Source organism: Gadus macrocephalus, chromosome 5 (genome assembly GCF_031168955.1).
Source record: "Gadus macrocephalus chromosome 5, ASM3116895v1".
Taxonomy (NCBI): Eukaryota; Metazoa; Chordata; class Actinopteri; order Gadiformes; family Gadidae; genus Gadus; species Gadus macrocephalus.
In genome coordinates, this window is record NC_082386.1 from 11377307 (window position 1) to 11402306 (window position 25000).

Sequence of the window (25000 nt, forward strand, 5' to 3'; positions counted from 1 at the left end):
AGACTGGAAGCACTCTGCACGCCCATGTACTCTCACTGGGCCTCTCCGTTCCCTTACCAGACCCCCCTTGATGTCATGGACCCTGTCTCAACCCCCCCCCCCCCGACCCAATCAGCCCGCCGCCCCGGGACAAACCCACTTCAAACACTGGAGAAGACGCCAACGCCAAATTAGCGCTGGGTAGTCGCTGGGTTCTGTTTCCTGAAACGACAGCGGTGGTCTTACGTGAGGCGCTGGGTCTCCGTCTTCCTGGCCAGGCCGTCCCGGGAACCACTGGGGGGCTTGGGGGCGAGCGGGGGCCTCCCGGGGCCCCGCTCGGGCCGGTGCAGAGAGGGGTCGTGGGTCTGAGTGGTGCTGGTGCAGACCGGGTGGCCCCCGGAGGGTGCGCAGGGGAGTTGTTAGGGGCCCGGGGCCATTGGGTACTCGTGGGTTCCAGCAGCAGGGCCTAGGGTGGAGCAGGACAGACTGCATTAGGACATCAGCATTGAATATATCCAATTAGTATTTAAGATGGATTTACATAGGGCACATGGAATATGCTTTTGTAAGTATTCACCTTTAGTGTCGCAAACACAGAAAGAAATTCTAAAATGGCTTGACTGCTGAAAATGCTGCACGACTGCAGCATTCTGCCAATACGTGGATTTAGCGATTTGATTTATTGAGCATATCTACCATCACAGTATTAGAGGAGAGGAAGCTGGCCGCCAAGTCATTACCACAAAGTATGAAAAACCTCTGCTTGAATTATTGCCGAGCTTAAAGAAGAAATGCCTAATCAAAACATGCCCTGCATTCTTCCTCCGCTAGTTAAGACAAGATTGCTCATCAAAAGAGGACGGAAAGCTCGCCTGGAGGAGTAAAAATAAAAACAGTCCATTCCCCCTGACATAATACCTTAACGCCAGCCTTTACTAGGTCCTGGCGATGCTGGGGAATGCTTAGCGCGCATTCCTTCCACGTCTCACGTCCGTGCCATTTTCCCTGCCACTTTATTCATCTATCTAGCAGGCTAATAGCCTCCCCCACTTCCCCCGGCGCAGGCTCTCCGACGGCCCGGTTGGCAGGGCGACGGGGGGAAATATCTGACGGGAATTCTACGTTGATGAATGAGCGGCCGGGTTTCCAGGTTTGCCGGGGTCCGGGGCCGCTACAGCTGGGTTTTTTTTCGAGCGGGGGGCCAGGAGGGGCACCTTTCTTTGGCTGCCAGGTGGCGCTCGGCCAAGGCAGAAGAGGAGCCGCGCAGTCTGCAGCGAGTAACTGGAACAGAGGAGAGCGCCGGCACACACCGCCGTGTACGCGCACTTAAACAACGACTAGTAGGGAGATGTGCGCCTGAAGCCGAGTGCCTGGGAAGAAACGCTGCGATATGAGGGCAAAGAAAGCAGGCCAGAAGGGGAGCACGGAACGGAGCGTGGAAATGGAGAACGTTTGTTTGATCACCACCGCCCGCGACCCCCCCCCCAACGATGACTTGACTAGTAGATACAGGATGTACGTAGTGGGGGTCAGGCGGGCTGCCGCTGACTGATGCTCTCGACAGTCAAAGAGCACGTTCGGCTCAGGGGGAGCTGCGGGGCGATTCCACTTGAACCCAGCAAAAATGGCTGGGGCACACATGGGAGGAACTCAAGTGGGAGGAATCAAAGCCCGCGCTTCACTAGAGATTTGCATCACCGGGGCAGCAAGGCAAGTGAGATCAGAGGGAAGGTTTTGTGCCGGGTTGGGGGGTAAGGAGTCGGGAGGAGGAGGAGGAGGACGAGGAGGACGAGGACGAGGAGGAGGAGGAGAAGGAGAAGGAGAAGGAGAAGGAGAAGAAGAAGAAGAGGAAGAAGAATCGTACATTACATTTCATGTAATGGACCGAGGGAAGGCCTAGATCCAATCCATTTTTCCAACATAGTGAACTGGTGAACGATACAACAGCAAAACAGAAGAGAGGTGGCCCGTGGGGAGGGACGGAGAATGGAAGGAGGCCAGAGGCCACACAGGGGGGATCACTTTTCACAAAGGGCTTCAACCGATGAAGAAAAGTTAATGGATTCCTCATCAGGAGATGAATTCCCATAATCTCCCGGAACAGAATCTGCCTTCAAAGCAAAATGTGAATGAGAAAACGTCTTCACTCCCAAAACATGAGAATCATATCGTTTGGAGTGACCCGAGAGCTCTCGGCCTCCCTTATCTCCCTCAGCATCCAGCCAAAGCAGTCGCACCTCGTCAAGCACAACTAAAAGCTTTCTTTTGCTTTTTTCTCTTGCAACATCATTTCGGTTAGGCGGATATCACGTCTAGACCACGGACTGAGCTCACATCTGAGGGGACCGAAATGCATCCGCGGAGGCGTCCACAGTGGGGTGCTCTCCTCTACCCATGTGGGCCCCGAGGACTGACCACACAGGGGCCACCCGACCCCAGCCCTGAGCACAACACAGAGCTCAGTGGGGACATGAGGAAAGTCCCGTTGTCCTGTTGTGAGGTGACGATGCTCCCTGTTAACTGTAGCGACCAACACATGTTCCAACACACATTTCTTATCTTTCCAAACAAACAATCGTGGGATTAATTTTTTCAGTTTCAGAGCTACATTCCATTAGAACAAAATGGAAATGGTTTGTATATATATAATGTATTTAAAAAGTTGCCCTTGAGATGTACCTTTAACTACGTTTAATTTGTCCTACACAAACATCAAATGAAGACAGTTTAAAGATATTTCCGCCTCTATATTTCAGCTCTGAAGATTTCATTCAAGCAACTCTTCAGCTGCATTGCCAGAGGGGGAGGTAAAGTGAATTACCCTAAAGGCATATAGAGGAGGAAACTCAGCTGTTCATCCTTCACCATCTCAACATTATATAAATGAAAAAAACAACAACATGCAAACATGTATTCTTCCCAGAGAACATTGGGTGTACGGGGAGGACTGTTGCATGTTGACCTCCCCAGTAGCGCCCAGCCACCCTCCGCCCTGCTCGCTCCCATCCCATGTCCGGCTGTAAGCTCACACCGAGACGATGGAGAGGTCACCTACATCACGCAGGTGCCAGATCTAGCCTTTAGCGAGGTGAAACCCGGTGTACCGGAAACCTTTATTGTAACCTCCGTCAGGAGCCTTTTCAGTTACCTGATGGCGAGTGTGGCTCTGGTCCAGCAGCTGTTGGATGGCGAACTGGAAGCGGTAACTCCCCTGGGGCTGGGGGCCCGGCCCGGTCACATGCCTGTGGGCCGGGGTCTCCTCCTCGCTCCAGTGGACCCCTGCGCTCCGGGCCGGCATCCTGGGACTACAGCACCCAGGAGGGGAGGTGAGGGACGGCAGGAAGTAACCACAAAACAATCAGTGTCACCTACACAGTAATAACTTATATCGGTACAGTGGTAGACTTACTGGTTTGGTACTGGATATGCATTTGTACCATGTTTAGTTTGCATTATATTGTTGCAAAATGGGAATTCTGGCCGTGGGTCATTTCTGAAATACTAATTATGGAGTTTACAGTAGTAAGCTTACCAGTTTAGTGCTGTCTTATGTATTTGAACCATGTTTAGTCAGAATGATATTGGTGTCCAATGTGAATTCTGACCCTTACTTTAGAAGACGTAGAATGTAGGTCAAAGAATGAGGTGAGCTTGAGAATAGTATAGGTTACTAGGACAAAAGAAAGTCATGTAAATCAAGTTCAGAATGTGTCTTTGGGACAGCACAACATTAGCAGGGGGGGGGAAGTAATATATTTGTAACAAGTGTTCTAATGTCTGATAAAAAGCCTTCTCTGCCATCTCTATATTCCCCTGTTCCAGATCCACCACACCCCAGCTCGAGTTCCAGATTAGTCCAATCATCGGGATGAAAGAGGAGAGCGAGGTTCAGAACATCTTCAAAGCATTCAGACCCCTCCGGTCTCTAGTGGCCGTATCATTGCCTGGGATAATGGAGAATCAATCCCTGGGATTCAGACTTCACCATGCAATTTACAATTACAATTAGGGCATTTAGCAGACGCTTTTATCCAAAGCGACTTACATCGTTTAATACACACATTGACACACCGACGGCAGAGTCAACCATGCAAGGCGACAGCCAGCTCGTCAGGAGCAGTTAGGGTTAGGTGAACTTGCTCAGGGACTAGGGCTGTCACTTTTTATTCGAAGTTCGAATATTCGTTCGAAGGTGGGGTGAAAAGTTCGAATTCGAAGTGTAATTCTCCATTCGAACTGTAAAAATGCGCAATAAAGAAGAGAGCGGCGAGTGGCTTCTCCTCAATGAAGCGGCCCTCCTGGATCCCCGCTTCTCCCGGTTAGTCCACCTTTCCCCTGCACAGAAACATCTCGTGACTGAAAGCCTCTCACACGAGCTCACTGAAACGGAGACCGACACTGATCGCACACGACAGGGAGAAAAGTCCGCTGCTGCGCTGGGCGCGATGGGCAGCCTGTTTGGGGACTTATACAGCACGGCTGACACAAGCAGCTGCAACGGTAACGGAGAGCTGCGAGACTACTTGTAATTTTCTTTCCGTAAGGAATAAAAAGAGCAGCATGCCGTGTTGGAGGTCGGCCTCACAGATTGTTCGTTTATATAGGCTGTGTGTGCCATGGACGACATGCGCTCCGCATATCGCGCTCCGAGCAGTTATTGTTAATGTGTAAAAGACAGCCGCACTTGTGTGTCGGAGCTTCCTCTTGTTGTGTTTACAAATGTGTTATCAAAGATGTGTTTTTATCCTGTGCTGTTATGAATTCAGTAGGTATACGTGAGGTATACGAGAGCAACATAAAAAATCAAGACTGTTGTCGTGTTCTATGGGGGGGGGGGGGGGGGGGGGGTCGAATGTATTCGAATGTATTCGAATTAATTATGGACATTCGAAATTCGTTCGAATTTCATTTTTGGAAAAAGTGACAGCCCTATCAGGGACACATTAACACTCAGCTAGGAGGTGCTGGGGATTGAACTAGCAACCTTCGGTTACAGCAACCGAGGAAGGGATGCACGGTTGTCCATTTGCTGCCAGATTTCCCTAACAGGGATGAATTGCAACAGCGATACAAGTTTAAGGTGCACGTGAATGGTTAATGGTAAAGGGAATGCATTTAAACAGCGCTTTTCTAACCAGTGGCCACTCAAAGCGCTTTACAATATTCCCAAAATTCACCCATACTTACAAACACTCCCCCACTGACGGCGGAGTCAACCACGCAAGGCGCCAGCCAGCTCGTCGGGAGCAGTTAGGGTGAGGTGTCTTGCTCAGGGACACCTCGACCCTCTCGACGCCTCGACGCTAGGAGGAGTCGGGGATCGAACTAGCAACCTTGCGGGGACCAGCCAGCCCGCTCTACCTCCACAGCCACATGCCGCGAAGAGGCGAGGGGTCGGCAACAGCAGCAACAGCGGCCTCCACGACCGGAAGTGGTCGGTCCGAGGGGAGAGTGGGAGGGCAGCATGTGGCCGGCCTGCGCTCAGACTGGAAACCTTTCCACTTTGCCTCAGCACTCTCACAACTTCATGTTCCATCCACATCAGAAAGCCACAACCTGGAAGCCAAACCGTGGGGCCGGCTCCACGCGTTTGTAACCGGATTATCTGCTATTAAGACAAAGCTCAGGGCGGCCTTTTGCCTTTTTTGGCCCCTACCTTAAAAGAAAAAAAGAAAGAGAGAAAAGTGAAGAGAAACGGGGGCCCTCTGGTCGTCCCTTTGGGCCTGGTTTCTACACTGCCAGTGTGCAGTCAGAGGCAGGCTGCTGTGTGGACCAGCCCAGCCAGTAATAATTCCCATGAATAGCAGCGTGTGGGAGCTGAGTGTAGAAATATTAGGGAGGGTAAGAGGGAGAAATGGAGACAGAGAAAGATAAAGGTTCAAGGCCCCTGAGGGCCCTAATGAGAGAAAAGATTCCTGAAATACTCCATCCATTAGATGAAATAACAGTTGCCCACTGATACCATCAGATTCAAATCATCACATACCTATCAAGACTTTCCAAACATTTTCCCCAAAATAGATTTAATTTAATCTTCAATAAAAACTTATCCAGAGGGAAAATAATACCAGTGTTTGCTAAGGAGTCCGCATGAAAAAACAACAACATCTGTTGTGTGTAGCCATACAAAGGTCATAAGAAATTCATTTCAGCCCTTGGTGGACCATGTGGCTCCCAGTTTGGTCAAACGGTAATGGTGTTCATATTATAAAAACAACTCTGGGCCTGTTCAGATCTTTTTCCCCCAGACTCGGCACAGAGAGTCATATCTGTGATCCGTGTGAGACCGCCACTTCTATAACACTAGGAAATAAAAATAAATGGACCTTCTTTCTCTTAAAAGTATTTTTTCCACTTTCACACAAGTTCATAATACATTTGAGTTATAGAAGAGTCCAACTCTGTATGCAGGCTTTACAGAAAGAACAAAGAAAAGTCGTGCTATTGCTATCCTTGAGTGAACCGGTGAAGCGTCACACTGCACACTTTCAAATGATCTTTTATATACTTTACAAGGTAACAAGTACTGCTTCTAAGTGCAAGGATGTACAACAGACAATTAGTGCGTACATTAAATGCCAGGACGTACAACATACAATAAGTGCGTAAGAGGTGTGTTGGGGGGGGGGGGGGGGGGGGGGTAAAGACGCACAGAGATCAGGAGGAGAAGATGGGTGTAGCAGGACGCGTGGAGGACACATGAAGGGGCTCAGGGATCGGGGACTTCCCCTGAAGCGCCCCCTGACGTAGTGTTCCCCCCGCCCCTCTGCTCCCTGCAGCGCCTGCCTCCCTGTGATATGCTGATAGGACTTACAACAACACAGCTGAGCATATGTGCAGCATCAATCCAGCGCCGCTCACAATGTGGGAAAGGGCTCTGCCGGCGGTGACATCATCCAACAACAGGCCAGCCACTTCCAGAGCCCACTTCAAAGCCGTGTCCTGACGTCCGGGGACGACCCGTCCATTCATTCATTCAACCGTCGGCAAAAAAATATTTTATAACCGATTAAGCATTTGAGGCGTTTGCCAACAATCGTTGGTAATAATAATAGCCTCATTTGTTTGCTTTTTTTCTGTTCCAGGTTATAAATATAACACTCTTCAGACCTGTTTTTCTTGGCTTATTGTCAGACAAAGTAAGGTCATTTCCAACAATCACTTAACGCTGTAGTTTGATGAACTTCTGGCAATCATACATTTTAAGCCCTTGCAGTGATGAAGTAACAACCTCATTGACCAGGATAATCAGTCCATTATCATTGGTATTGATTACATAACTTTGCTGGGGGTCACTTGCTCAGTGTATTGAATAGACCGTGGGTTTGTTGAACGATGAATTCTTGTATGAACCCTAAACATTCATTGCAGTAGAATTTTTTGTAAGTACCTCTCATAACGACAATGTGTTGTGACTAATTGTAGTTGACACACGCTTGTTCATACATGTACATGTGTTAGGGTTATGCTATTGGACGGGGTGTGCATGTACTCATTAGCATGGTAGCGTAATCCCCCTCAGTGGAATTTTACCGGTCCTCACCTCAGGGGACTTCTCGCTGTTGCTACCACATCTGGTACCGATTGAGGTGAAAATAAACCTTCTTTAACTTGGGAGAAGAAAGACATGGGACCGACTTCGTAGGCCTTCATTGATGGGCCCTTCACTGATGGTATGTTTCTTTCTCTTCCTCTTTGGCGAGCTGGGAACCTGGCTCTGCAAGAGGACAGTCACTAAATGTACTGGAATAAAATGTCCTGACTAAATTTCATCAAGTAAAAACCCTCTCTGACAAAACAATGAACCCACCTAAAACTACACAGGAGGAGTCCGGCGGTGGCAGGGAAGCCTTCTAGGCCTCCTCGATCCTAAAGTGAAACAAGATGGCAGGGGGATGACTCAATGTGACCCACTCTGAGCGCTGCAGACGGCCAGCAGGCAGGTAAGCAGCTGCCGAAACCGCAATACGCATGCAAAACCACGGCCTTAAGGAGCAAAGCCATGTGGAAATTCATTTTCCCTCAAGCAGTAAAACACGTTCGATCCAGGGAGGTTTTCCAAACATTGCGCCGGGAGGTGAGGGGACACTGGCCAGAAACCAGGAGCCTCACCTTACACCGAGTGGGCTGCCATGCACACGAACCCGTGCAGCCATCATAGTGGATTCCAGGTCTCGGAATGGTCCAATAGTCCCATAACACCCGGTACCATGTGTGAGAATATGATGTGCCTCACATCTGGGGGCCGTGCCAGTGCTCCCCGAGATAACGGAGCCTATCTTGGGTGGATGATCATAGCCGGGTAAGGATGATCAGAGCCGGGCTCGATGATCAGAGCCGGGGCGGGATGTGTAGGAGTTTGATAGTGTCAAGCCCCTCCGCTCGACAGCTGACACGAGGGGGGGGCCGAGGAGGCTGATTTGCGAACACTGAGGCAGCATACCTGGCAGATGTGGAGGAGGCAACACTTCAAAGGCCTGCGCGTTCCCTTTGAAACCCATCATACTCCTTCACCCTGTGGTTGCATAAAGAGCCAGTGTGCTTAACGGCTCCAGTGTGTTTGGCAGCGGCCCTCATTCCCCGCGCTGAGGGGAACGGGCTCAAGGAAATCCTCAGTTTCTGTGTGTTTGAAAACAGTGCGGCGGGCAAAGTCAAGGTAATTATCCCCAAATCTCATCAGATACGGTGTGCCACGTGGGACGGGAGAGACAAACAGTGGGATAGAGGGTGACGGGTTGAAAAGGACAGGTTTTGATTTGCTGCTTGGTAGCAAGGGGAAAGTAACAGGGAGTCGCATATTACCAGGATAACTTGGAATACAGCTATCTTTAGTGGGAGTCAAAGTATTCAATATGTTTCATGCTTATCCAGGTTTATCTTGGGAAGCCTTGCGAAGAGATGTGGAGTCATCCAAAGTATCCAAACCGTTCAGATAAATATAGAACGAAAAATAACCGACTGGAGACTAAAAGTGTATTTGTTTCAAAAGGGCCGCCTAGTAACAGAAGCCATCGGGTCAGCGCACGCAGAAGCCAAACGGAAGGGTCTCAGCCATGCTTCTAGGTGTGCTTCTTTAGCGGTATATTTACATCTGTTAGATCCCCAAAATTCTGAAACCTATTAGACGTAGCTTCCTCGGTAGAAAAACAAAAACACTTTACAAAGGAGGGGAAAGCCAGACATTCCTATAATTCCCTGACAGTACCATACATAAGGAAAGGCTGGACTGAAAAAACACCGGGTTCCAGATCAGAGCCAAACTGTCTGAGACATTGTCACTAACATATTGTTAAAAATAGATGGAGAGCATGAATGAATGAATGCCTAACCCCCCCAACTGCTTTAACCCATTTAGCCTCGTCAGTTGGAAGGAATCAGGGTCACCAGGACAATTGAAAAGAATTATGAATCTCTGTGTCCTGCAAGCACCTCCTCCCTCTTTCATTTATTCTCCCCTTATCTCTGCCTTGATGTGCTGGAGTAACGGATGGTGGTAGAGGGAGGGAGGGCGGTTGGTGTTTTTGCAGGAGATTGCCTGGAACACACTGACAAAGTGGCTGAATCATTGTTGGCTTTGTCCTTTTATCATTCCAAGGAAATGTGTTGTTGAGCCGCTAGCATGCTTTGCACTTTGAAAGTGAGACACCAAGCTAATTCCACAGCTAGCTCTCCTCATAAGAAACAATTAGGGAAGGAGTTTAGTGCCAATTTCCAGGAATTACCTTCACCTCGCCTGGCCTGAAGGACGCTGGCAAATCTTTTGATATTTTCTTTCCAAAAGAATAGCAGTCTTGAATCAAAAGAATTGTCAGAGTCCATTAAAAAGGTCCTCAGGTTTTATTGACTGTGACCAAATTAGACGTAGACATCTACAGTATAAGGATCTCCAAAGTTGATTACATGGAAAAACCACTGCAGTATATTAATTTCACTGGTGAATTGCACTTTCCCCGCGTTAGCTAGCCCTTGTAAACCTCGCACAAGCGAACTGGAATGCCGTACATGTCTCATCCCCGTCCTCTCAATCCTTTTTAAACCTTTCTTAGTGTTTTATATATGCATCCCCTCATTTCTGCAGCAAAGTATTAGAATCACTGTTTCAGTGGCTCATTACTGAACCCGTCCTGATGAGAGCAGAACGCTAGATCCTCCTAGCCTCCAGCGCCCGGTGCAGGGGGATAGCTGTTTACCTTGGCAGGGGAGCCAGCCTGAGATCGCAGCACACCGTTCCCTCCCTGCTGCCTCCAGGGCTGGCAAACGCCTACTCTACGTGAGCTCATCCATATGAGCAGCGGCACGGAGAGATGTGTGCCAATACGGAGAATTCTACAGGAATGACTGAAAGTCTGCCAACTGTGATTTTAGGGCTTTGAGTGGAACTATTACGGACAGGGGTGCTCCTCTTCATCCACAACGGTGTCAATACCCATCCAGGCACGACATTCCCGAATCTCCAGGAAGGAAATAGGTTTTCCAGGGAGCTTAGGGTGGATCTTCTGCCGAGATCATTTGTGTGGACTCACCCGGTGCCCCCGGAGGGGGGTGTTTCTGCGTTGAGGGCCCTGCGTGGCCCCTGGCTAACAGGGGGAGCTGGGGGGGCCCTGGGCCCCAAGGTGAAGCCTCCCCTGCTGATGATCCCACTGTCCAGGTTGAGGTTGGCGAGCTGTTGGAGGAGAACCACAAAGAGTGAGTAGGTGGCTGACAAAGTGTAAAGTGTAAAAACCACAAAGTGTAACGTGTCCTTCACACGTTTCTCATGAAAATCAATGCAAGAGTCAGGATTTTGAGTTCACTAGAGAATTACATTAGCTGGCCAAGGGGTCCTTGTATGAAATTAAAGGGACAAGGAAATAGGTTGCACTGCTGACCCCACCCAGGAACATAAAGGCCTCTTTTCAAGCCCAGAGAAAGATGTGTTAAATGTCTCAGGAAAATATAAATATATAAATATAAAAAGGTTTTTAAATGTTTATTCCTCTGCAAATATTGCATATAAATTTGGCTTGGAATCCAGAAAGGTTTTGATAATGGAATTGGATAATAAATCAATTCCGAGACATGACTTACAGACGCTCGTAACACGATGCATAAAAGGAAAGTTTTCCCTAGGGCAGTATTTCCACCAGTAAGAAAGAAAGTGACATTACGGTAACCCTTGGGCCGTGTTACCATAGACAGACACACCCAGACCTCCATAACTCCAAACTATACCCTCCACTGCACCCCCGTAGCCCCAGAGGGCTGACACCTTTTTGATCCCAAGCTGTGAGAAATGTACACAGGGCAGGGCAGAGCTAGTCTCCACTCAGCACTAAATCCAGGACGCGCCCCCATCACCCCATGACCCCCTCATCACCCCGTCTCCCACACCTCCCCAAGGCACCATCACCCTCCGCCCCTGACCTCCTACCCCACCAGGTTATACGCACAACCAGCGGGCCTTTGACCTAAGAGTCGACGAAGCAAACACGAAATAGTGACTAATGAATGACGGCCGGATAGTTTAGACTGCGGGTGACGCGCCCGGCCGCCCAAGTGCACGAGCATCCCCACCGAAGCATGTGAAAAGTTAGTTTAGGAGCAAAGCGAATTCGCCCTCATACATGCCTCCCCCCCCCCCCCCTCTGCCTGAATCCAACTCTGTACAAATCAATTCTCTATCACTCTGCCTCAGATAATGGATTACGAAAAACAATGGTCACTTCTTGCATTGACCCATGTACACTGGAACATTACTTTGTGATATTCCCTGGGTCTGGCATGCCTGTTTATTTTCCCAGAGTTTGAGGCTGAACTCGCAGCAGGTGAGCGGAGCGTTGGTTTATCCTGCCAGGAAAAGGAAATGTCAGGCATTCCTCGGAGACAGGTGTTTAAATTAAGGCTGGGGGGCGGGGGCTGACAGAATTGTGGCCAAGAGAGTGAGTTCCACAAAACCTCAGATGCACAATCATTTACCATCGACAGGAAACAAAAAACACAACAAACAAAATAAGACAAAAAAAATTAGGAGAGGTCACCTTGAAGTTCGCGGATGAAAAGATATAATATCCTCCAGAATCCGCAAGACGCATTCCCCAGATTTGAGAAGACATAATCTCTCTTCTCCAGAAATACCGCAAGATGCTATCGCCAGATTTGAGCGGACTGCAAAGGGAAGTTCAGCTCTTTTGACTACCTGAAGGCTGTGATGTGAACCTTGTATTCTATTGAACCAGAACAAACCGAACAGCTCCGTGGTGAAGCACGGGCTCTCTCTCTCTCCAGCTAGCATCACAGCGGACGTGTGTCTCCTGTGCCTCCTCTGCGTGACTCGATTCCACTGGGTGGCAGGGAGAGGAAATGAGCGCACGCTCCGGTCAGAGTAAAGCCTGTCAGAGTGTCACGACGTATCAAGAGTCAAATGCACGTATGTATGTGAACGTCGCTATAGCGCCCAGCCCTGATATAGGTGGTCGATTACAGACCACGAAAACATTGAAGGCTCAGTATAAGAGTTGTCATACATAAGCGAAAACACAAACACACACACACACACACACACACACACACGTCCAAGTCCAAGTGAGTTAAAAAGAAACGACTTACAAACCTGACACATACACATGCAAGCAAACACGCATATTCCACTACAACAAGTCCCTTGTTGCTGTGCATTTAATGGCATTTGCATGCGAGTGACTGATTGCTGAAGTCCATTGAGGTCAACTCTTGCAACAGGGTGTTGCTGCTGCAGTTTTTTTGACACAGCTCTCCATTGAGTTTAGAAAGTGCTTTAATGACCTCTAATACAAGCCGACAAAAAGGCCAAATACACTCCCAGGCCCTTGAAGCCCAAACATACCCCACAACTTCCACACAGCAGAGCGGAGCAAACCCGCCTGGCCATGCCCGGGATTAACCACTCATCAGAATCACAGCGAACACCTTCCACAGACACAGAAGAACCAGCGGCCAAGAGGAAGCCATAAAACAACACTGTTCCTGTGTGGTCTTATGCCATCACACGAAAACACACTTGACATGAAAAAAGACCTCGAGACAGCGAGGTGGAAGAAGCCCCGAGCCAAACGACAACCCCTTCAGAAGAGAAGACCACGAGATATTGGAGGGGGGGTTGTCTCCGAGGGAACGGTGCCTGCCGCTCCAATGCCGGCTGCCAATTTGCCACATTCTTCTATTTATAAGCATCAATTACCCCGGAGGAGAAAGAGCAGCAGCCTGTTAAGCTTCAACCGCCAGCACTCCCCCTGTGGAGCGTCTGATAATGAGACCTCACACGGAGCGGCCCGGCCCGCCCAGACCAGGTCGGCCCGCTAGGGGGCTACGTGCTGGGGGTGGGCGATCGGAGGGTGGTGGTGGGTCTGTTGTCAGCCACCTAGCGGGCTACGTGCTGGGGGTGGGCAGTCGGAGGGTGGTGGTGGGTCTGTTGTCAGCCACCTAGCGGGCTACGTGCTGGGGGTGGGCGATCGGAGGGTGGTGGTGGGTCTGTTGTCAGCCACCTAGCGGGCTACGTGCTGGGGGTGGGCGATCGGAGGGTGGTGGTGGTGTGTCGGCTGTCGGCCACCTAGCGGGCTACGTTCTGGGGTTGGGCGGTCGGGGGGTGGTGATGGAGTTGGGCGGGGGTGGTGGAGGTGGGTCTGCTGTTAGCCTCCTAGCGGGCTGCAGACGTGGGGTCAGGAAGAAAGAAAGAAAGAAAGAAAGAAAGAAAGAAAGAAAGAAAGAAAGCCGAACGCTGCAGGGTGGGTGGGGGTGTTGGCGTCAGTCGTGGGGGGGGGGGGGGGGGGTTGGTGGTCTTCTCGAGGCGTCAGGGAGATCGTTTTACCATGTCAGAGGAAGTTGAGAAAACATTTCAAAAGAAGCTTCTCGGTTGTGAGTTGGGAGCTTCAGGCATTAGGAGCTCCCAGTACACTGATTAAGAAACAGGAAAGAAAGGAAAGGGAGAGAGAGCGAGAGAGACTGTGTGTGTGTGTGTGTGTGTGTGTGTGCGCGCGCGCGCGTGTGTGTGGTTACAGGGCCAGGGAGAGTGTGAGAGCGTGTGTGTGAACGTACATGCTGTGTCAGCAGGTTGATGGTGCTGGAGCTGTTGTAATGGCGGGCTGACTGCTTGTCCGCCAGCCTCTGCAGAGCCACGACGATGGCCTGCTGGTTGGACTGGGCCTGGGCCGCCAGAGAGCACAGCTCCCCCGCCCCCGCCGCCACAGCCTCCTGCTCCGGCCTCGGCCTCCCAGGGCAGGCCCTCCTGCTCCCTGAGAAGAGGTTATGACGAGCGAGGACGATGGTGAAAGAGACAGTGAGGGTTTTAGGAAGGAGGGGGGCGTGTTATCCCCATGGTTACGACCCACACGTAGAGCTCCACACGTCCACACACACACACACCGCCGCCGCTGCCCCTTGGTCTTGTCGTGACATCAGACTACCTCGGGAAAGTTGGTCTCACGTCACGAAAAGAACGCTATCTGCGTTCCCAGCAGAGTGGAACGCTCACATGTTTTGGGGAGAATTGCCAAAACATAGGGTTTACAATTTTTCTCTCACATTCGGGACGTATTTCAGCAACAGTGATAAAATGGCAAATTTAAACACATTGCCCTTGCTTTTTAACTTTGCCTTTGTTTTATTTCACTTATCTATTTCATTTTATTATTTCATTTTATTGTATGACTATTTTTCAATGTGAAGCACTTTGAGTCTGCTTCGTGTATGAAAAGTGCTACATAAATAAGGTTGCCTTGCCTTGCCTAGATTACTATGTTAGCGATCATAGAAGACCAATGAGCCTGTTCTAAAACACTGCAGGAGGCTGTACCTTGGGCCTGGCCGGCGGAGATGGGTCTGCTGATCTTCTGGTTGCAGACGTGCGCCGCGGCCCGCATGGAGCCCAACGCCGCAGAGCCCGACGAGGAGGAGGAGGAGGAGGAGGAGGAGGAGGAGGAGGGGGCTACGAAGGACTGGACCCTCCTCATCCCCTGGCTGGGCGGTGGGGTGGCGTGGGGCCCGGTGCGTGGCGGCGGAGGTGGCGGCGGCTGAGACGGGGGCTCGGGCATCCGGTGGGGGTACCGCGCGGGCATCCAGGGCGTGGCGTGTGTGTAGGGCGGGGGTTTAGAGGCCAGCGACGGGGGTGGGGGTGGTGCTGCTGGTGGGGGTGGGGGCGGACAGTGCAGGGGCAGGGACTCAGAGGAGATGGGGCGGCGGGGGAGGGGCCGTGGAGGAAGGGCGTGGCAGCGGTCGAAGGACACGGGGAAGCTGGAGGAGTGCTGGGGGCCGCGGGGGGCCGGGCGAGGCGGGCCGGGGGTCGTCCTGGTGGACGGGGCCTGTGGCTGCGGGTCCCTGGGTGCTGGGTAGGCAGCGGCGGGAGCGGGGTGGGTGGGAGTGGGGGTGCGGGGGGCCGGGTCGGGGCTGGGTTTAGGGGTGCAGGCTGAGCTGCTGGATGTGGCCAGAGCCAGAGCTGTTCAGAGGAGGAGGGCAGACAGAGGGCAGTCAAATGTTAAAGCTAGATTGCTATAGCTTTGTTTTTCATCAATTTGTCTCTGAACCTCTCTACTTCTCTTTAAACTAAACGGTTGCTTTGTTTTTTCTTGTGACACATGTTTATTTATTGAAGTATGAATTGGATTCCATAAGATTTGTAAAAAAACAGATACTGAGTTTGCTTCCTGGCCGGCAGCAGGCCATTTCTCAGAAACGCATTAGTGTTACAGACTCTTCACAACTCCAAATGACTCCTTCTACTCCCTAATCGTTTGAAAATCCACCCGAAAATAAAGGAAAGCTGTGTGAACTTAGAAGCCATTAAGAAATATAAAAACACAAATTCAATTCAGTTCCACAGAAAAACCAAACCAAACGCAGTGCAGCTCACTTTGAGGGCGCCTGGACTTGACCTGCTCTCCGGAGCTGCTCCTCTCAGGAATGTCTCTCCTGACGCTGCACACTTTGGTTCCAAGAAAGACGCTGGCTGATTTATTCTTGTGTGTGTAGAACGTCAGAACGGCCTCCAGCTCGTTTTCGCTGTAAATCAAACGGCGAAAAGCAACACCAATAAACATGTGCGGGGAAGATTAAGATCCGTGTTTAGATCCGCGCCGCGTGTTATCTCAGCTGTAGGGGAGCGGGGGGCGAACCAACGGCGGTGGGGGGGTTGGGGGGCGGAGCTCACCTTGCTCCTGCGATGTACTCCATGAACACGCCAGGGTTTATGCAGCGCTCCTCGTCGCCGCCGCCGCTCTCTGATTGGTGCAGCATCTGATCCGTTTCCTGTGGAGATCAGTGGCACTTAATATCAACACTTATTGTATGTTCTATGTCCTGACACTTAATGTGCGCACTTATTGTATGTTGTACATCCTGCCACTTAATGAACGCACTTATTGTATGTTTTACATCCTGCCACTTAATGTACGCACTTATTGTATGTTTTACATCCTGCCACTTAATGTACGCACTTATGGTATGTTTTACATCCTGCCACTTAATGTACGCACTTATGGTATGTTTTACATCCTGCCACTTAATGTACACACTTACTGTATGTTGTACGTCCTCCCACTTAAAGATAGTACTTAGCATCGTGTAGCATCTTATCCTAGCTATCTTGCTGTATACAGGGAATGGGCTAACCTGGCAACTGTAGGTGCTTGGCACTTGTTTCTATGAAGATCTTAACTGTACCAACAGCGATATATTTTTGTTCTCTTTCTACTGACAAAATTTATGTATCATTAAATCTGACAAATATAGATATCATTAAAGCTGAAAAATGTTTTTATCATTAAAGCTAAAAAAATATATATACATCATAAAATCTGGAAAATGTATTTATCTTTAAACCCTTCAAACATGTACACAAAGTGTATAAAATCAGTACAATGAGGCAGAAGGTGTCATTCATAACGAGGGAGAGAGAGGGGCTAGCTGCCTTGCTGTAGCAGTGGATGAAGTCTCCCAGCTGAGTGGACAGAATGCGTCTGCGGGCCTGCGGCGCGAGCTGGCGACTGGGCAGGTCCAGCCTGACGTCCTGCTGCATGTTACTGGCTGCTCTCTGCAGGAAGCGGACCACCAGCTCCTGGAACACACCGTGGTCATATCAATAGAACGGTGTGAATAACCCGCCCGCTTCCCACCGCTCGCTGATCCTTCTCATTCACAAACGCTCCTGCTACTACAGGCCGTGTTTCCGACTCTGTGATCGAGTGGCCCAATGTTTCCTGTTGAGTTTTTGTTTCTCTTAGTCTTGATGCTATTATTAGTTTTTCAGTTGAAGTTGGTTCATGAACAGGTTCTAGTGTTTATTCATTTCGCCCTTTGTCATTTGAGCAATAAAATCCCTTTTAAGTCTTTGGACTCTGTCTCTCTCTCTGCGCCTGGCTGCTGGTCATCCAAGTCACACTCATTAATCGAGGGTTCATTCTACAGTCATACATGCTGGACCTTCCATCTCTTCATTCACTAAATAGCAAATAAAAGCGGGACTTTTGATGAATGATGCTACGATTGGCATGCATTCACATTTTGCACATTTTGCTTTTCCTCCAAATGTCTTATCCAATCACGACGCCGCCCTTCCAGCGAACGGAAGTGACCTCGCCATCAAGCCAACGTTTTTATGTAAAAAACTACCCGATTTTTCCCCGGCGAGTGGCCACAAACGCCTCGTGCACATTAACGCCGGATACCAGGAGTCCCGGGTGAGTAAGGCTGGAAAAGCGCATGGAAAAATCACACGTACATAAAAGGGCTTCCCTTCAAGCATGTGTGCGCAGTGTGTGTGTATGGACGGGGTTCTGATGGGGACGGGGATGGTGGCGATCGTACCATTTGGTCGTCGTCCTTCTCCGGCCCGGCTGGGGCGCCGCTGGCCATGCTCTCAGCCGAGAGGCGCTGTTGGACCCGGCACAGGTAACAGGTGAAGGCCGTGCGCGCCTGCACCTTACTGCACACAGAGGGCAGAGGGGGGTTTAGGAGCGGGAGAGGGCCAAGAGAACCAGGAGGGAGAGAGAAAATGAATTGCGTATGACAGGAACGCAAACACACACACACACACACACACACACACACACACACACACACACACACACACACACACACACACACACACACACACACACACACACACACACACACACACACTAACTACTAGTAGGTAGTGTCAGACAGTTGATAATAGATAACAAGGCCCTGGGCTGCACCTAGTTCCCCACCTAGCAGCAATGAAGGAAACAGTAGATTGTTATTTTTTGGGCTATTTAACACGTGGGGGCCCACATTCCAGGATCTGTGTGTAGGAACACAGCAGGCAAAGATAGGGAGAACCTAAAAAGACAGGTATGTATCTGTTTCAACGGCGCGGCCGTAGGAACCCAGTGGGACTGGTTACGTTCCAACAACAGAATGATTAATTGTTTTCATGGCTCCCTTGGATTTCACAAGGGAAACTGGCATTATACTGTAGTGCGTGTGTGCTTGTGTGTGTGTGTGTGTACTTTTCTGTGTGTCTGTGTGTGAGCGTGTGCATGTGTGTCTGTGCATATGTGTATATGTGTGCGTGTTTGTGCATGTGTGTCTTTTTGTGAAAGTGTGTCGGGGGGCGGGGGGGGGCTGGTGAAACACAAACAATGATCGACTGTGTTATAATTGCCTGTCTCTTTGGGCATCTCCTGGCATGTAACCTGGGAGTTTCAACAAACCCAGACATGTTATTGTAATTCCTCCCTCCAATTTCAATTTCAAGGGCTAATAAAAGCGGAGACATATTGAGTTCCTTGTAGAAATTTGTTCAGGAATATCAGTGATATTTAAAACCGCCTTAAAGGTGCAGTGTGTACAGTATTGTAGCCTCTAGCGGAGCGGACTTGGCAGAAACAAAACATAATATTCATAAGCATGTTTAAATAAATTCTAATCCCATGTTCAGTGGGTTGCAATCTACAAACCGCTAGTTGCTACTAAATTCTACACAATGGACCATTACCATTACATGGCCATTGACCATTACTAACTAACACACTTCAAAAGAACAAAGAGCTTTTGAAGCCCAAGGACCAGAAGCCATTGAACAAATGTGCCCTGATGCAGAGAGAGAGAGAACAGTGCAGTGTGCGTGTGGGAGGGGCTGACCTCAGGTCCCAGCCCTGATGCAGAGAGAGAGAACAGTGCAGTGTGCGTGTGGGAGGGGCTGACCTCAGGTCCCAGCCCTGATGCAGAGAGAGAGAGAACAGTGCAGTGTGCGTGTGGGAGAGGCTGACCTCAGGTCCCAGCCCTGCTGCAGGATGAGCAGCAGGTTCACCTTGGGTGTGGGCCCGCGCCTGGCCGCCTCCCAGACAGAGAGGCTTGAGTCGGGGAAGTCTGTCATTGGGCTGACCGCTCCGGGAGGCTTGCTTCCGATTGGCTCCTTGACAAGCTCCTCCCCCGCCCGAAGCCCCCGCCTGCTGATCTCGGCGGGACAGGCCTTGGAGTCCCTCCCTGATGTCCCCGTCGCCATGGAAATGAGAAGCATGCTGTTGCAGTTTTATCACAGTGTATTTTTTGGGGAAATAAATACGATTTTAGCACAATATATATAAATACGATTATAGCACAATGTGCAGTAACCTTTTCTATTTTTGTTGCTGTTCTGAAATTAAGTCATTCAGAGCTATATTTGTCTTCACACAAGAATAAGAACTTCTTTATTGGAGAGATAGACGGGAGATAGACACACACACTGAGAGAGAGAGACACACAGAGAGAGAGAGAGAGAGAGAGAGAGAGAGAGAGAGCAAGAGAGAGAGTGTGAGTGAGAGTGTGAGAGAGAGAGAGAGAGAGAGAGAGAGAGAGAGAGACACACACACACACTGAGAGACACATACAGAGACAGAGAGAGTCAGGGGAAGAGAGAGAGAGAGAGAGAGAGAGAGAAAGAGAGAGAGAGAGAGAGAGAGAGAGAGAGAGAGAGAGAGAGAGAGAGAGAGAGAGAGAGAGAGAGAGAGAGAGAGAGAGAGAGACAGAGAGAGAGAGAGCAGCTCTCCCGTCTGACCGGTGGTCTTCTTCCGGGCGGCGGTGGACCTCTGGGCCAGGCAGCGCCGGCGTTTCTTGCGGCCCTCCAGCGAGGTCAGCTTCCTCTCGTACTGAGCGCCGTGACAGCTGTTGAAGACGTCCTGGGCCGGCGGCCCGTCCCCGCCGACGTTACTGCGAGGGGAGAGGCAAAGAGAGAGAGAGAGAGAGAGAGAGAGAGAGGGGGGGGGGAGACGAAAAACAATAACACAGACTGTGGTCTTGGAGCAACAGAGCAACAGTCTCCCCCAATCCGCTTTCAGCAAGCAAAACGGAAAAACTAATGGACTTGATAGGGACCGCAGATAATACGCCACCAAGGCAGGGCTGACGGGCGCGATCGCAGAAACCTTGTGTCGTTTTTTGTGGCCATTTTACACTCATAACAAAAATCCTAAAAAAAATCCTAATAATATAATTTATAGTTGTACGTGGCATGCCCCCCCCCCCCCCCCCGGCATGCCACGTACACACTTGAGTGTGCGCTGGAAAACCTGAGAGGGATGGTACCAGTAATCCCCCTCACCTATCCCCTCCGCAGAGCAAACAAACAGCAGGGTTTCAACCTCAACCGTTTCCACGTGGCGAGGGAGACACTGTAACCCACGAATGGAAAAGCTTACCTTTCATGGAAAAGCCTGCTGGCCAACATGGAGTTCATCGATGTCTTGCACTCCAGATATCCACTGAGACCGAGAGAAACGAGAGATCATCCCCAAATTACATTTACATTTAGGGCATTTAGCAGACGCTTTTATCCAAAGCGACTTATTACAATCATCATCACCGCATTGTGTGGGAAATGTGTTAAAAACTGGGGGCCCCTATGAGATCAGCTACCGTAACGGCCCCTTAATAATTTCCACAGACCACTCAATAACATGCTGGTAAAACCCCAAGCAGAGAACCCGCCTTCCCCATAGCCAACAGGCTCATAAAGCTAATCCTGCTGAAAACGCATAGAAACATATTAATATACATCGCCTCCCAAATGGAGGCTGAACTGGCATTTATAGTTGGAGCAGGAATATGGAATGCAACAGCAGGTCCATAAAACAAAGCTGTGTCCAACAAGTCCTGCGTGCGGTGTGGTGTGAGCTCTGCTCTGCTGGAACAGTCTAGACACTTGACCCCTTTTTCTCTGGCTGCAGACATTGATTGCGCTCATTTAATAATAGCGAAGCTGAATCAAATTCATGCGGATGGGCGCCGGCGGACAGCCTAATGGACGAGCCCTGGAGGGGGAAGGGGATTATAAGTGATTGGTCTGCTGGGCGATGGGTGGATTCGCCTTACGCATAGAGCTCCCAGTGTCTCGGGTGGGGAAGATCCTGATGAAGCCCCCCCGTCTCTCGTACTCCTCCGTGGTCCTCCTCAACACTTTGATCTGACGGGGCCAGAGAGAGAGAGAGGGAGAGAGAGAGAGAGAGAGAGAGAGAGAGAGAGAGAGAGAGAGAGAGGGAGAGAGAGAGGGGAGAGAGAGGGAGAGAGCGCCAGAGAGGAGAGCGGAGAGCGATGAGCGTGAGAGAGAGAGAGAGAGAGAGAGAGAGAGAGAGAGATGGGCGAGATTGGCGAGATAGGGGAGGGGGAGAGAGAGTATTGACAGAGATTTGAGAGTGAGGTGAGAGAGAGAGTGAGAGAGGGAAAGGTGAGAGAGAGAGAAAGAGTGAGAAAGAGAGAGCGAAGAGAGCAAGAGAGACCCCACCATACATCATATTAGCATATTTGTCTGACAGTATTAAAAAGGCTGCAGGGGAAAGGGCTGGACCGGTTAGGACGGGTTACCTCCTCAGCGGTCAGGCCCAGGGTGCTACTGCCCCCCCGGCCCAGGGTGCTACTGCCCCCCCGGCCCAGGGTGCCCTCCAGCATGTCCTCAGAGCTCTGGGTGCCTGCGTCGCAGGCTGACATTGGCCTCTGCCTCTACAGGGGAAAAAGAAGGAAAAAAAGGTTGGGATAAGGTTACAGTATAATGATACCATACATGTGACCCCCTCCCCTTCCCCCTTGCTATTTTCCAAGACAAATCCGGGCCAACCATTGCAAACAATCGGTCGCTTTATTATCTGCATCAATAACATTTTCCAAAGGGTTGTCAAACTCCAACATTTGTTCCTGGCAAGTCCCCGCTGCAGCCATGAAAAGGCAACACGCTGAAACACAACACGGCTTCATGAAGTCCAAGATGTAGCAAATAATATAAAGCCTCGTATAACATTGTAAAAAAACAAAAATGGACATTTGCTGGCAGACTGAACCCCCCGCCCCAGCCCGCCCCCACCAAGCTGTGATTGACAGCCTTAGAGCCCATGCTGGAGCCGGAGCCAGACAACCGGACCCCCTCCCCCGGGATCACATGCAGAATGTGTCATCTGCCGAGCGGTGGTGGGATTACATTTAATTCGTGGAGGGTGGAGGGATGGGGGGGGTGTGCGGATACAGTGTCAGCCAAAGACTGACAAGCTTTAATCCCAGAATCAAAATTCAAAGACAACTGTTGCCTGTAATTACACCGCAGGGAGAGGGACGGGGCCTCGCGGGGCCCCACCTGGTCCCTCTCCTCGTGCGTCTGTGGCCCTGGCGCGGCGCCAGCGTGTCCAGGCAGCGCCGTAGCGAGACGCCACCGCCAGACAGCCGGCTAAAAACCTCCTCAGACTCTGACTCTGCACCACAGCCTCTGAGCTAATGATGATGGAACGAGTGTTTTAATGTGGATGTCGTCTGTGGATCGATGCACTGGGCGCGGCCGGTACGGTGACTAATGGCCGAGCGACTTCTAATCCAATGAGAGGCGAAGCAGACGGCGGGGAGCGAGGTGCACTCTGGGGGATGAGGCAGCGTTTCTTACCGGCGAAGCAACAGGCAGCGGGGAGGCAGTGGGAGCAGGAGGAGGAGGAGGAGGAGGAGGAGGAGGAGGAGGAAGGACAGTGGTTAGGTTAGTGTCATGTGACCAGTCTGACGGCTTGTTCGTCCGTGTCCGAAGTGGTTCGGTCACCAACAGTGTGTTAGTTCATCGGATCTAGCAGTGTGGCTAGATCTCTGAAGAAAAATAAGACTAACGTCGACTCTGAGAATGAGTGCCGTGTAAATGGTTAATGCTACATTCCAGGTCAAAGGTCAGGAGATCTCAGAAATGCTCTGCCTGAGGACGTCATAGAATCTGTCAGATGTAGGAAAACAATTCATAGAGATACATTTTATACATCATATATATATATATTTACATATATATGTATCATATTTGCAAAGAAGTTCAAAGTTCACATTGTTTATTTTCATATTTTGGTAGATCTGCTAACTGGTTGCCGACACATCACTGACGATACAAACGCCTGTCTAGTGCACAGTGTGAAGAGAACTCTAAACCCCTTTAGTCGGAGTGGCGGGGGTCTGTGCAGAGCAGGGACGCTGCGAGGCAATGCACGGGGATTAATGGAGTGTATGTGCACACGCTGTAGAATCCTACATCATACAATGACGCCCTGTTAGTGGATGCCCAGACAGGCCCTTTGCACAGCGGAAGGTGAAGCACAAATCTCGTATTTGGCAGAGGCTCTGCTGTATATCCAGGACTAAAGCTCACAGAGTCGTTGGCTAGCACCAGCCAAGAGCAGGGCTGACGTGGCACTATTAGGCCAAGGGGAAGCAAAGATTATCATTAGGCAGAAAAATACAAATGATTGACAATAAAGCCTGAGAGAGCAGCACCCAGGAGTTATGTACACACCGAGGATTAGCAGTAATATTTATCTACCGTTGACAACAATGGCCTCTCCACATTATAATGATAATATGCACGACTTTGCGATAGAAGCAGAGCTTTCCTGAGCAGACATGTGCTAGCATGGGGCAGAGGGTTTTGACAACATTGTTTAAGAAGCATTTAATCTGTGTCTTGGCATCATGCCATCTACATTTGAATTGTAGATTTGATTTCCTACACTATATTCACAAACCGCACACTGTATTATTATATCGGATTAATTTCAATCTCCCACTGCACACACCCAATGAAACTGTTTATATAATTTGAAATGATAGCATTTCGTTACCGTCATTTGCATACGTTAAGCAAATTCTGTGTAATATCATCACTGTTTGGTCTGTGTGTGTGTGTGTGCGTGCAAGTGCATGTATAAGTATGGATGTCTGTGTATGCAAGTGCATAAGTGTGTGTATTTGTGTGTGCGCGTGTGTGTGTGTGTGTGTGTGTGTGTGTGTGTGTGTGTGTGTGTGTGTGTGTGTGTGTGTGTGTGTGTGTGTGTCTGTGTGTGTCTGTGAGGCCGTATATTTGAGTGTGTGTGTGTGTGTGTGACGTGTGTGTGTATTCCTGTACGTGTGTGTGTACCGTGGATTTCGGCGCCGGCGGCCTGAGAGTGGGCTCCACAGCGTTGCGTTCGGAGCGCGGCTGTTTCAGCAGGGGGTCCTGACACACGAAGCCTGGGAAGACAAGAGAAGTCAGGGGCGGGGGAGGGGAGGAGCAGCTCTGTCTGGGGTTCACCAACACCACTGGTCTACACCTCCACACTGGCCGGCGTTCCACGCTGAGGGAGGTCAGAGTGAGAGCTCAGGGTGAACCTGTGTGATGAGCTCCAGGCAGGCTGCCCCGCCCTGCACTGAAAGGCACCATGGGTATTACACGGTTAATACCTAGACGGCTGCTATCTGATCCTCATGTTCCTGAATCATGTTTGGCACCCAGTTTTACATCCAACATATTCTCATGGATTACGCTACATCAAGGTGTGCATTTTTGAATGTCATTTCGTGGCAAGTGTTTTCATAAAGGAGGCGCAGTGTTTTTACAAGCCTGTGCAAAGGACTGATACCGAATATATTATGGACGAATTCCAGTGTATGAATACATTATGGTGAAGAGGACACTTCTCGATCCTGTCCTCTTTGGTGGGCAAAGAGACTTCTCCAAAAGGATGATTAATAACAACCTAACTAACCAACCAACCCATGAATAAACTACAGTAGTGTAGTAGTCATA

At 50.1% G+C, this 25000-nt stretch overlaps 1 protein-coding gene across 1 annotated transcript in view; it reads right to left on the minus strand.

Moving 5' to 3' along the window:
- Positions 1–25000, minus strand: part of ttll5 (tubulin tyrosine ligase-like family, member 5) — a 43769-nt gene that overhangs the window by 1367 nt on the left and 17402 nt on the right. The window contains 16 exon segments of the mRNA XM_060052441.1: positions 136–445; positions 3128–3284; positions 10503–10642; positions 14029–14225; positions 14786–15424; positions 15839–15987; positions 16136–16233; positions 16895–17041; positions 17791–17908; positions 19221–19437; positions 19991–20142; positions 20631–20693; positions 21304–21319; positions 21322–21394; positions 21793–21927; positions 24353–24444. Of these exon segments, the coding sequence (XP_059908424.1) occupies positions 136–445; positions 3128–3284; positions 10503–10642; positions 14029–14225; positions 14786–15424; positions 15839–15987; positions 16136–16233; positions 16895–17041; positions 17791–17908; positions 19221–19437; positions 19991–20142; positions 20631–20693; positions 21304–21319; positions 21322–21394; positions 21793–21927; positions 24353–24444 (2703 nt within the window).